This window comes from Chenopodium album, chromosome 23, assembly GCF_948465745.1.
Source record: "Chenopodium album chromosome 23, dcCheAlbu1.1, whole genome shotgun sequence".
Lineage (NCBI taxonomy): Eukaryota > Viridiplantae > Streptophyta > Magnoliopsida > Caryophyllales > Amaranthaceae > Chenopodium > Chenopodium album.
Window position 1 is genome coordinate 2,672,843 of NC_137856.1, and position 13,372 is coordinate 2,686,214.

Sequence of the window (13,372 nt, forward strand, 5' to 3'; positions counted from 1 at the left end):
ACTAGTTTGATATTATAATCTTACAGTACGAAGTAGATAACTATACCAGTGTAATTATGTACTCCATAATATGACGTATGAAAAATTGGAAATATTAACCTACACTCCATACATAGAGTACGATTTTACAATGCGAGTACAACTTTGTAGTGTTTGATTCATATGAGCCACAAGGGCGGGTACAACGGGGAGCGGGGGAAATTCAGGGTTACTTAGATCATGACCAAGATCATGGTTTAAATGATATTCTCGTCCCGTACTGTAGTCATTTACTCGTATTTGCCATTTGGCATAGCATAAGCCATAAGGTAGTATAATCCGTACAACACGATTAAATTAAGTGAAGTGAAGTGAATAATTTCGGCATTGATGAATCAACAATTATCAAACACAGTGAAAAAAAAAAATGCAAGTGAATTATTTCGGCATTTATGAATTATTTTGGCATAACAAATTCATTTTTGACGTGATTAAATATAACGATAAATTTATTAAATACAAGTACGTTATAATAAATTTAATTAAATTTAGGAATAATGCTATATGTAACCATAAGTGCTATATATAAGCATTAGATATGTTCTTGAAAATTATATAAAATTAAGTTTTCATGACAAAAACACTCATAAATTAGTGTAATAATTAGTGTTTATATTTTTATGATTTTCTAAATTTATACAAATTCAATTTTCAAGTGTGAATTTAATGCTTATAAGTAGTATTGTAGCCCTAAGGGATATGTATAACATTTTTCTTAAGTTTATTACAACGTACTTGTATTTATAATATTTAGGAAATTTTGTTTTTTACCACCTCACAAAAACACGAAAATCTGTTTTACCACCTCCCAAAAAAAAAGTATCACTTTACCACCTCATAAAAATCACGAATATAGGTTTTACCACCACTTAACGGTTTCCATCCAAAAATTCCGTTAAGTGTGGCCCACGGTAACACGTGTCAGCATTTTATTTGTTCAAAAAAAAAGAGAAATTAAAAAAAAAAAAAAAAAAACCTAAAACTACTCCAGCCACCACCACAGCGCCACCCCCGCGCCACCGCTGCCTTCCCCCCAACTCACCACGGCACTCCCCGAAACCACCACCCACGTCGCACCACCAGCCCCAACCCACCTAAACCCTCCCCCTCCCTTTCCCGCAACCGTAACACCCCCAAAAACCACCAAACCCAAAACCCTCCTTCCCTAATACGGTCACGATTTTGGCCACAAATGGCCGAAATCGGCCGGCTTTAAGGCTGAGTGGCCTTAACCGGCCGATTTCGGCCATTTGTGGCCGAAATCGTGGCTGTTTTGGGGGGATTCGTGGTCATTGAGGGTTGTGAGTTGGTGGTTTTTGGGTCGATTGCGGTTGTGGGAGAGGGAAGGGGGCGTTCAGGTGGGTTGGGAGAGGGAGGGGGAGGAGCCGCGCCGCCGGTGGTAGGTTCGGGGGGGGGGGGGGGGCAGTCGTGGGTTGGGTGGTGGCGTGGTGGTGGCTGGGTAGTTTTAGGGTTTTTTATTTTTTTATTTTTTTTCTTTTTTTTTTCTTTTTTTGGCCAATAATAACATGACACGTGGCTTTATGGGCCCACTTAACGGATTCGTAAACGGAACCAGTTAAGTGGTGGTAAAACCTATATTCGTGTTTTTTATGAGGTGGTAAAGTAATATTTTTTTTTGGGAGGTGGTAAAAGAGATTTTCGTGTTTTTGTGAGGTGGTAAAAAACAAAATTTCCTAATATTTAAGGCACGGCAAAAAAAATAACGTAATTGGTTTCATTTGCATGTCAAGATATAACATAATTAACATGTAAAATGAGGCAAATACGCTATTTTTTTTTGACCGATTTTGAGTTTAGTTTGGACCCTCCTAATTAAACTAAAATGACCCCCAATTTGAACCCTTGAAGACCACCCCAAAAACTTAACAAGACAATTTTGGCAAGGTTCACCATCTTCGGCAAGAATGGTGGCCAAAAAAGCTTACTAAAGGCACGTTTTGCACATGGGTCATTAGTTTGTGGTGTTTCAGGCATTTTGGCTACTACACAAAGTACCGGATGTTGGGCGTACCAAGACATAGTTCAGAATGTTGAGGCCAATTTTGCCTTTTTGATATAAATACAACTCTTGACCGATTAAAGGATTATACAACACATTGAATATATAACTTCTACTCTAATTATAATTATACTTCAAAAATATTGCTAGATTCAAATAATGGAAGTTTATATTTAAAGGATACTTGGTGAAATAATTTTTTTATGTACAACCAATAGCGAAGTAGAAGTATACAACCAAAGCTTTCTCCATTTTATGCAGTACAATATGCGGACAAGTTTACTTTCATAGAAAAGATAAATCATCTACCTATTATACCACATTAGCAAAATGCTAGTAAATTGAAGATATGTTTCTCTTTGCATTGTCTTCAGAACGTCTAACTCCTAAACCATCTCGTCTCTATAATACAACAAATTGAATATTGAATGTTTTCGCTTCATGATCACCTCATAGCCCCAGTCCTCAGCCATCAGCAAATTTTCACTGTTCCAACAAGCTTGATGCATAAATGCGAAGAACACGATGTCAAAGATGTTACTGAAAAGTATAATTTACCAGGAAACACTGCATAGTCCATCAACAAGGGAGCAACTGATAGAATAAGCATTTGTGCTAATAAATCCTCTCAGCAGTAGTGACTGGACGCAGAAACACCACGATCACCGTGATGTTGTCCTTGCTTCCGCGTTGTACAGCTTCTGTTGCTAATCTTTTGGAGCACATACTAGGTTCTTTAACTGTGTCCCTAATTATGCTCACAACTTCTTGATTGCTTATCACATCCCATAATCCATCACTAGCCATGACCTAATGATTCAGCCAAAAAAAAAAAAATGGAGGCCAAGTAAGTTACTCGGAGTATATATTCATCATCTGCACATCCGCCAAGATTATTTTTTTATTCTAATTTTCTTATTATACAATTACCTTAGCACACCAAAATACATATAAATACTGAAAACAGACAGAAATAATAATGAGCAAGAATTTTGGAAGTTGAAGCTTGTAAAGAGAATGGACCTTACCAGGTATTCATCTTCTAAAGATAAGCCTGTCTCTGTAATCTCAGGTTCTGCAGTCACGGCAGGTTTAAGATCATCATCACCAATGGAGCGTGTAACCTTCACAAAACAAGGGAAATTTAGCTATTCTCAACTTCTGTGTACCCTATTAAGATTATCCCATTCCAAAAGAAAAATTATAAAAAGAGTAAACAAGCACAGCAGAAACACGCCAGAAACAGCCAAACTCATTGCTTCTGATTAGATGTCAACAGCAAAACAGGAACTGAGTTACCCAGGTAATGAATGTCATCATATTTTATGGTCACTGTGTGTTTCTCTTTACTTTTTTTCCTCTGAGTAGCCCAGCTAGCTATTATAAGCAGGTCCAATAAGTAAGTTATGTGAAAAAACAATGACGGCTCACCCTGTATAGGAGCCCTGACACTCATATATACATAAGAATATGGCTTACACCGTACTATATAAGTACATATGTAACACTAGTGTTCCACAGATAGTTCTCTAAAAGGAACAAAATAATAAGCTATTAAGAAGATCCCAAAATAATACACACCACATAGGTGCTACTTTTATTTAGAGAGGAGGAGGAAGGGGAGGGGGGGGGGGGGGGTGGGGTCATCATTAGCTTCAAAAGTTAAAAGTGAGTAATGTTAATTGTCACTTATACTCAGCAGGCAGGGATCCGTTAAGATGAAAAGAGAGTGATTGGTGGAAGGGAGAAATTGAAGCATGCCACCATCTGATACTACGAAAATACAAATGCATTCCTAATCCAAGTCCTAGTAACTAACAGATAAACCAATAAAATTCCATGTAATCAAAATATATAATGTCTTACAACCTGAAGAGCTGCTGCACCGACCCTCCATGTATCCAGTTGCCATTTTACAACTCCCCCTGCCTTAATTATGCGATCTCTCTCCTCAAGACAGCTAGCAACATGATCCTGTCATAATGTCATATTAACTCCAATTATAAGCAGTTACTTTTCTGAAGTTAATTTCTAATCCACACATAAATACTACTCACCCTGCTTAGAGCAACAGCATGGCCAGCCCTACACAAAATAGCTCTACAGTCCCCAGCATTTGCAATGTAAAGCTTATTTTTGACAAGAAAAGCAGCTATTGCTGTACAGCCAGGATGATAATCTTTCTTTATTAAACCCTTTGATTTACGATGGGAATCCAGTGCCCTTCTAAATTCAATATCGGTTTCAACAAATGCTCTTACAAGAGACTCAGAAGGGCTGCAATTTAAAATTCATAATTTCAAAACCTTGAGTAGATTAGAAAGAATAAATAACTACACGGAATAATCGATTTTGGTTCATGTTAGCCGACCCCACTTTGGGATTAAGGCTTTGCTCGATTGATTGATTGAGTAGATAGAAAGAATAAATAACAAGAGACAAAATGACCTGCCGCCACTGGAATGGGAACTCTGAAGTAATTTTGGTAAAGCTTGAGCAGAAAATTCAGCAGCAGCAGCACCTGTACAAGCTTTCAAGTCATGCACACATCATAGAAGACAGCACAATTCATAGTAGCATGTAGTATCACAACATACACTCAGTGAACTATATTAACACTACAAATCCTACACATGACATTTGATAGTTTAAAGGTAAGAGCCGTAAGACATAATAAATATCACACAAAATCCCTAACTACTAGTGGGAAAGTTTACATATTAGATGCATAATGGGCAAGTAGTACAGTATTAAAACAATACTTACAACTGCCAAAGCTAAATTCTATCAGAGATCATAAGTGGACAAGTAGTACAGTATTAATTCACAATTTTCTCACCTCGGTGACCATCAAAGACACCGAAAAAGTAGATATGCTTCTGATCACAAAGCCATGGATTTAAGAAATGAGTATCTTCCATTGTCTCCCTTTGTCCACATGCAGCAAAGGAGCCCCAAGACAGCACAGGATTGTAAGAGGATATATCATTTGGATAATCAAATGAAGCTGGAGTTCTAGAAGTCACACCAAGATAAATCTTATTGGAGATTTCTGCCCCCTGATTAGACCAGTTAATACTCTCTCCATAAAGTTGAGAGTTGGAGGTCTGCCCCATGAATTGTTGAGAAGCTGTACGTTCAACAGATATATTTTTCCTTTCCACCATGTTTTTCACCTCATCGCAAATTGATTTAAGCTCAGAAACCACGACTGTGAAAGAAGGCCTACTGTTGGGATCAGCATCCCAACATCGCTGAATCAATGACAATAAACTCAAAGGTGCACCTGATTCAGAATCAGCCAAAACAGGACGCAGCCCATCAGACACCACTGCTGCGATGAGTTTCTGCTCTGTATAGTTCATTTCCAACACAGTATGGGCCTACAAAAATCACACGCATTATGCACCAATCAGGAACCTATTTGTCACCATTTCATAAAGAATCAATCATACTAATAATATATGCATGCCAGAGGCTAAAGAGTGATCAATATAACCACAATCTTAGTATTCCGTACTTTAATCTCCAAAATGGCAAAGAAAGGAACAAATAATTAAATGGCGCTAGATCAAAGTTTGCCCAAATCACTTGCATGCTTTGAAAAACTAAAGCTCATATGCCCATTATTAGATAGATACTATGGATAAAACCTGTGAAATCCTCATCTTCATAGAAGCACTCCTTAAGTTCCAAAATTATAGCCAACTCTTAAAGAATAGTACAAAAATCTTGCATGAGCAATAAAGGGAACATAATCTCAAAGAAAGAATCAAGAATAGGAAACTAGAGTTACAAGAAGTTGTAGGAAACGAAAAATGTTTTCTGGTGCAAAACGCATGATATTTGACTATTCGTCCATATTTAGTCACGAGCCCTCAATGTACTAGCGACACAAAATGCCTTTTCTGGTAAGAGATGTTAAGCATACACAATAAGAATTAAGAAGCTGCGGCAACTATGATTGGATCAATAGACATTGTAGCATGATAGACATAATTATTCGGGGGGGGTGGAGGCAATATAATGCATTTGTAAAGTACTAACTGTTAAGTAAGATAAAACTTAACAGATGAATACATAAAGTCTGTATAAAACAGTCTCATTAGAATAAGCAATATAAGTACAATTCCAAGACTCTGCCATTATCTGTAAATTTTGTATGCTTCTGGGCCTAGATATAATTTTCAAGTTTACATCCCGTATCCAAGTATTGAGCATATAAAAATCTCATATAAAAGTACAAAAAAGAACGAGTCCATGTAACATACATAGGATTAAAAAATCAAGGCTAACCTCAGCTTCTGCACGAACATCAGTGTACGGAACTACCCCTGTAAGAAGCTCACTGCAGATAATGAGGGTTTACAAATGAGAGAGAGAAAAATAAAACATGAGTAATACAAAATTCAATCTGTTGAAGTTTCAATATGACTATTGCTTTTGACTTCTAACAAAATAGAAACTTATACTTGTATAGCCCATCCATGCGACCTAGCAAGCAATTGAGTAACACATCAAATCAAACTGTTTCAAATTAAAATTTAGATGAGAAATTGAAGCAAGCCAATATGAGCACCAACATGCAACTAAATACCAAATTCTCACTTGACTGATACTGCAAAACTGTAGACATCAGATTTTTCCGTGTGTATCTCCTTCTTCAGGATTTCAGGAGCCATATAAATAAGAGTCCCAACCATATTTTTCTTGTGAAATCCTCCAGTCGGCTTTCCAGAAGATTTCCAGTTCAGTAAAGAAGATTTTTTAAGATCTTTGCCATACTCTGCCAAGCCAAAATCTGCTAGGTGTGGAGACAGATTTTCTCCTAGCTTTATTGACAGATCAAATTCATAACAGCGGAAATAAAAATAGTCAGATGACTATTAAGTTGAGGTAATTAATAACTTGGTTCACGTAAATATCAAATGATACCAATCAGTGGAACAGTTTTGAAATAGTTGATGATTACAAGAATATTGTCAGGTTTGACATCCCTGTGTACAATCCCAAGGTTGTGTAGATACTGCAAAGCCTCCGCTGTACAGAAAAAAAACAAAGCATTATAAACATATTATTCATCAGATTAATTTGCGTGTGTGCACAGTGCACGCAAGTCAAAGATTCTCTTTGCTTTGAATTATGGATCACAATGGACATGATAAAAATGCATCATGAAGTTGTCTTTTGTGAGGTAGCAAAGGGTCATTGCATATCAAATCAGACCAATCAGAAATCTCTGTATCCAATGGTCAAACGCCCTTATACCACATAGGGTCCAAGGAGAAAGCCTCTTTAGAGGCATCAGGGTAATTGTGTATAGTGTATGTGTGAGTGCCATAGTTAATCTAATTCTTCATCACGCATCAATAAAAGAATAAAAAATAGCAGGATGACACAAGCTGACCAGAAGCAGCATAAAAGTACAGTAAAGATGACATGATGTTGAATGTATAAAGCGTACAAGACAATAATGGCTAAGGATGCTAGCAGGATATTCAAAAAAAATTAAATCTATAGCAAAATCACAGTATTACAAAATTGACTATGACGGCCTGTTCTCATACGTTGAAATTCAGTTCAGTTCCGTTCAGCTCCTAATTTCCTTCTCTTATAAAATATTCATTTCATTTCAGTTCAGCTCAGTTCTGAGTTCAGTCATTGAGAACAGGCCCTAACAAACTAACATGACCAGAAAAATGAATAACTAGACTTACTCCCAAGTCCCAACTTAGATCATACAAAAAAAAAAACCCCGGTAGTAATGATTAATGGATATACATGACTGTTGAAGTAATAATATTTATTAGATATGCCTTGCCCATTACATAACGAGTTACTAGCCCATACTTCTTATATCTCAATCATTCATATATTTTTTTTTTTAAAAAAAAAAAATGCTTTTCAAGGATGAAAATCTTGCTATTCTTGTTTTAATTCCTACGAGATAATTCCCATTCCTAATTTCCCCTTTCTTATGGTGAAAAAAATCCCATTAAGTTGTCATGCATGATGAGATGAACCCCCCAGGCCCCAACTCTCTGAAAAATACAAGCACTGGCTACCATTCTTTGCATGTACCTCGTATTAGTCATACATATACAACCCTTATATTCCAGCAATGCAAATAAGAGGAATTCAGGTTTTCATCAGCTTAGTCAAGATCAGGTTTGTCGAGAAGACATTGATAAGACTTTGAATTCATAGTGCATCCCAGTGAGGGGCTGCCTGCTGCCGTAGCTGCTATTTTAGATCAAATTTTCTCTCCAACTTCAATCCTGTGAGATGGGCCTTGAAAATTTATCACAAGCGCAACAGGGATTCACGAGTAGCCAACCTAAATATGCTAAACCTATATATGCTACCTGTATGATTTTTAAATAAGCTATAACAACATTATAAACTTATGACTACTCCCATGATGAAAAAATGATAGAAAACATGATTTCCAATCCTAAGAATGGCAGTAGTAATACAAGCAGAGGTTTGAATCTTTCTAACCAAGAGAAGTTCAAGCATTTCTATCCTCAATGAGAATACTAATCAATCAAATGCTTTAATATTGCCTAAAACAGTGTTGGGTTATGAGCGCAACAGTTCCTTCATGAGTCATGACAATGATCTGAAGCTTACAATTTAACAAGACAAACTACAACCTTGAGTTCTTGCATAATTTCTAACTTCAGAGTTGCACTGACATTTTACATATTCTATTTGGGATAAATATTGGATTGAGACACAAAATCTTTCTAGATAAACATCACCATTTGAAAAATCCGTTTTCACACCAACCATATCAATTATTATAAATTATAAACACGCATTTAACGTAGGATAAAAGCTAATCAGTCAGTTGATCCACAATTCAAGCTATGGATAATTTATTCACTTAGGGAAAAAAATCACATATGTTAAGTTCTACTGCACGAGTTTAAAGCAACTAGTACTGTCTGTCAAACAAATTCGACCTCATTAACTATTAAGGGATGGAATAGATTAGAATTTGATGACAGTACAGATATCATTGTTAAATTACATTGGAACGCAAGAAGAAGTACCTAGCTCAAAAGTGATAGCAAGAGCCTGATCAACACTTGGGACCCACTCCTCTACATGTAGCTTATGAGCAAGACTACCCAACTCATAGAATTCAAAAAAGAACATGTAATTGGGTGGCTTCGCGTGAGCTGCAATTAACCTCCCGAGTCCTGGATGATCCAGTTTGCTTCATGAAGATAATACATGGAACAGCAATTAAAAAAAATTACTCCGTAACTAGAAATGAAAATACCAACTTTTTATAAAGATATAGGAGTAGTCAAAATTGTGCTTTGGAAAATGTATCAAGTCCATATTCTACAACAAATGAATATAACAGAATTACTTCGAACAATCAACTATTTGTCATTAAAAAAAAAAACTTTTGTATAAGTGACTTTGCAAATTACAACCTTTTCAAAACTAAATTGTAATTTTTGTGATGATTGATTCTAGTATTCAAACTAAATCATAATTGATAGTTATATCATTTTACTCATTAATATGATGACATCAAGAACACTATTAACAAAGCCAATCAAAAAAATCAATCAAATAATTAAATAAATAAAAAAAAATCATAGAGACTAACCATAACAACTGCAATTGTTTATGAAATCTATCGATATCATCAGAAGTTGACAAAATGGGCTTCTTAATTGCAACTTTCTGACCATCCAAACTTCCTTCATATACAACACTCTCACTCCCTGCAATTCAGAGAAAATACCCAGAATTGGAATTTCACAAAAAACACCCAGAAATTGAAAGAAAGAAAAAAACAAAAAAAAAATGCAAATTACACATACCTCGAGCAATTGGGGAGGAGAGAGAAAATGAAGAAGGTGGGAGATGAAGAGGGATGGAATTACTGTGACAACACCCTCTTATGCAAGTGTTTGGCTCGATGATTTCTAACCCCATTTTTCTGGGGTTGTTTGCTGTTCTTCTCTTTGTTTCTCTCTGTTTTATGTGAGTTAAGTATAAAACAAGGGACTCAATTCTTACAAAATATGGGAAAAGGGGACTCTATTTATTTTACAGAGGGAAAAGGGACTGGGCTAGAATGGGTTTGGGTTTTCGGTGGGTTTTAATTATATAAAGGAAAGAATTGAGTCCCATTGGTTAAACAATCGAGTCCCCTTGGTTAACAATTGAGTCCCTTTGGTCAACTAAAAAAAGTATGTTTTTTTTTTAATTTTTTTTTTTATTTTTGTAAATATTTTAAATTAAAACCAATCAAAAATAGAGTCCGTTCCTCTTTTTCTTTGAATTTTTATTTTCTTCATTATCTTCATTACATCCTCAATCTTTCAACTCCACATTTCTCTTTAAAATCATGACCATCTCATAAGCTAACTCTGATTCACGTGCACTGTCAACGCACCTACCACCTAATATAATCACACCCATGCACTTGTTTATAGTTTGGGCATATTAGGAATCTCATAAAAGGATGCTTGGCTGTCTTAGAAACTCTCCTTAATGGCCTTTTGTTGCAATATACACATATAATCTATTTTTTTCTTTTTCTTTTCTTTTTCTTTAAAAAAAAATAAATTTAGGGCTCTACAAGCCTTCACCAAAATTGCAATGTGTGCTTTTGCTACAAATGTAAGATTAATAAGCTAAAACCAGAGAGTTGAAGAACAAGTTTTGGCTTTTTATTATTATTATTGAAAGAATTATTTTTATGAATAACAAACATTAAAAATTTCAAGATCAAAGCTTTTGTATTGCTGTTGCACTTTCTTAATTTCAAACGGCTATATTTTTAAAACAATCAGTAGGAATGATTAATGAAGGGATTGAATTTGTCTGGTTTAATCATGGCAATAATGAGGGGACTCAATTATTTACAGGGGACTTAATTCTTCTTGGGTTAAAGGTGAGTAAAGTCACCTGAAATTACCCCTTATCACCAGAAATTTAACCCAATCCCCTTTTCCTCTGTAAAATAAATAGAGTCCCCTTTCCCCACATTTTGCAAAAGTTGAGTCCCCTATTTTATACTTAACTCGTTTTATGTTGATGAATAAGTGTGTGCAAATGCAGATTTTTGGGGTGGAAGGGAGTAACACGATAGACGGGTTTTTTTTTTTTTTTTTTCCTGTTAGCGTATCGTGTTAGTGTCTGTTCTCTTCTGCTTCAGTCAGTTCAGTTACAAATTTTTTTCTCTTATAAATAATTCATTTCAGCTCTTTTTAGTTCATCTCTAATCAGTTAAGTTCGGTTCAGCTCACTTCAGTAATTTAGAACAGACCCTTACTCCCTGTCTCCCTTCCACCCCAAAAATTTCCATTCGGTTCATTGGAGCTTAGCTCCGAGTTTATGACTACATTTGGATCCGATCCAAGTTGAATACTTGACTTATGATGGGTGATTGGGTGAGGAGTAACTTTACTGTATATCGGGGTCACTTTAGCAAATTTAATTTTTTTTTTATCAATAAAACATAGATAATTCGTGACTTTTATTTATGTCAAGGTAACTTTTATTCATATTAGGTAACTTTTGCTCATTTTAGGGTAACTTCATAACGGATGTACACTAATTTATTTAAAAGTTTGTCTTGGTAAGTCTCCCAACAAGTATTTCTACATACGATAGACGATAGTATTTTAGGATAGCAAAATTAGTGGATGTGAATAGTGCAAAAGTCAATCTAGAGTAATTAAAATACACAAGGTGTAATGGGCCAGACCATTTTATGAGGCCTATGAGCTTTCTAGTAAAAAATGCTTTGATTCTTTTTGGAAATTTCTAATTTCATAAGGTATTTATTATTTTCTTAAAATCTTAGGACCTGTTCACTTCAGCTTAATTTCAGTTCAGTTCGGTTCAATTCAGTTTAGTTCAGCTCCAATCGGTTCAGTTTAGCTCCTAATTTTCTTCTCTCATACGGAGTATAATATTTAGTTCAACTCCAATCAGTTCAGTTCAGTCCAGCTCTAATCAGTTCAGTTCAGTAAATGTGAACAGGTCCTTAGTCTACTAATATAAAACAAAGTAAAACTTGAATTTGACTTACTTTTATGCAATTTGGCCAAAATATAAACCTTAATAAGCACAATATATATATATATATATATATATATATATATATATATATATATATATATATATATATATATGTATATATATATATATATATATATATATATATATGTATATATATATATATATATATATATATATATACACGAAATACTACGTATATTTTTATTATTGCAGACGTTGGCCTCATTAATGTAGGTATACTATTTTTCATTAAAAAAAAATACTCCGTAACATTTAACATTAATGAGGGCAATTTAGTAAAAAATAATTTAGTGATATAATTGTTCAAACACTATTCATAATAGTTATTTCAAACTTTTAAAAGAAAGAAAGAGAAGAGACATGGAGAGAAAAGATATAGATTTGTCAAATGCAATAATTTAAATTACTCATTTTCCCAACCTAACCCTTTAAAATAAAATTTGCGAGTTACGGACTAAAAGTTCCACCGATCCAATTTGACTGCCGGAGGATATTAGGGACCATGGTAAACATCTCGACAATTTTTTTTTGGGCGAAAAAGGTCAAAAAATTACAAAATTGAAGGCTATAATCCACGTTTTTTTAAGAAATTTTGAGGTTTTGGAGCCCGGTGGTGAAAAGCCTTGAAACCCTAAGGGATACATCTCGGGGTTAGATAATGCCGTTTGAAACCATATATGATCATTGTATGTTGTCATAAGTGTCCGTGGTAGGCTTGAGTTTACGAAATCACCGCAAGTTGTGAACGAGTAAAATGACCGTTTAAGGGCATATTGGACGGTTCCACCGACCCAATTTGACTCCCGGAGGATATTAGGTACCATGGTAAACATCTTGGCAATTTTTTTTCCCGGGCAAAAAAGGGTAAAAAAATTACGAAATTGTAGGCTATAGTCTACGTTTTTTTTAGGAAATTTTGAGGTTTTAGGGCCCGGTGGCGAAAAGTCTTGAAACCCTAAGGGATACATCTCGGGGTTATATAATGCCGTTTGAAACCATATATGATCATTATATGTTGTCATAAACGTCCGTGGTAGGCTTGAGTTTACGAAATCACTACAAGTTGTGAACGGGTAAAATGATCGTTGAAGGACATACTGGACGATTCCACCGACCCAATTTGACTCCCGGAGGATATTAGGGACCATGGTAAACATCTCGGCAATTTTTATTTTCGGGGGAAAAAAGGTCAAAAAATTACAAAATTGAAGGTTGTAATCCACGCTTTTTAAG

At 35.2% G+C, this 13,372-nt stretch overlaps 1 protein-coding gene across 2 annotated transcripts; it reads right to left on the minus strand.

Moving 5' to 3' along the window:
• Nucleotides 1–2,207: 2,207 nt before the first annotated feature.
• LOC145608159 (protein kinase and PP2C-like domain-containing protein) lies at nt 2,208–10,119 on the minus strand. 2 transcript variants are annotated; one of them, XR_014105740.1, is made up of 13 exons: nt 9,907–10,119; nt 9,690–9,807; nt 9,118–9,284; nt 7,032–7,099; nt 6,668–6,891; nt 6,356–6,407; nt 4,899–5,442; nt 4,508–4,580; nt 4,117–4,336; nt 3,929–4,033; nt 3,088–3,183; nt 2,618–2,869; nt 2,208–2,545 (listed from the first exon to the last, which is right to left on the minus strand). XR_014105740.1 is itself a non-coding variant. In XM_081663770.1 (12 exons), the coding sequence occupies exons 1-12, from the start codon at nt 10,019–10,021 to the stop codon at nt 2,675–2,677; spliced, it is 1,977 nt and encodes a 658-aa protein (XP_081519896.1). In that variant the 5' UTR covers nt 10,022–10,119; the 3' UTR covers nt 2,208–2,674. The 2 variants fall into 2 exon arrangements, 1 of the variants encoding a protein (XP_081519896.1); XM_081663770.1 differs by having other exon boundaries at nt 2,208–2,869.
• Between the last annotated feature and the right edge of the window lie 3,253 nt (nt 10,120–13,372).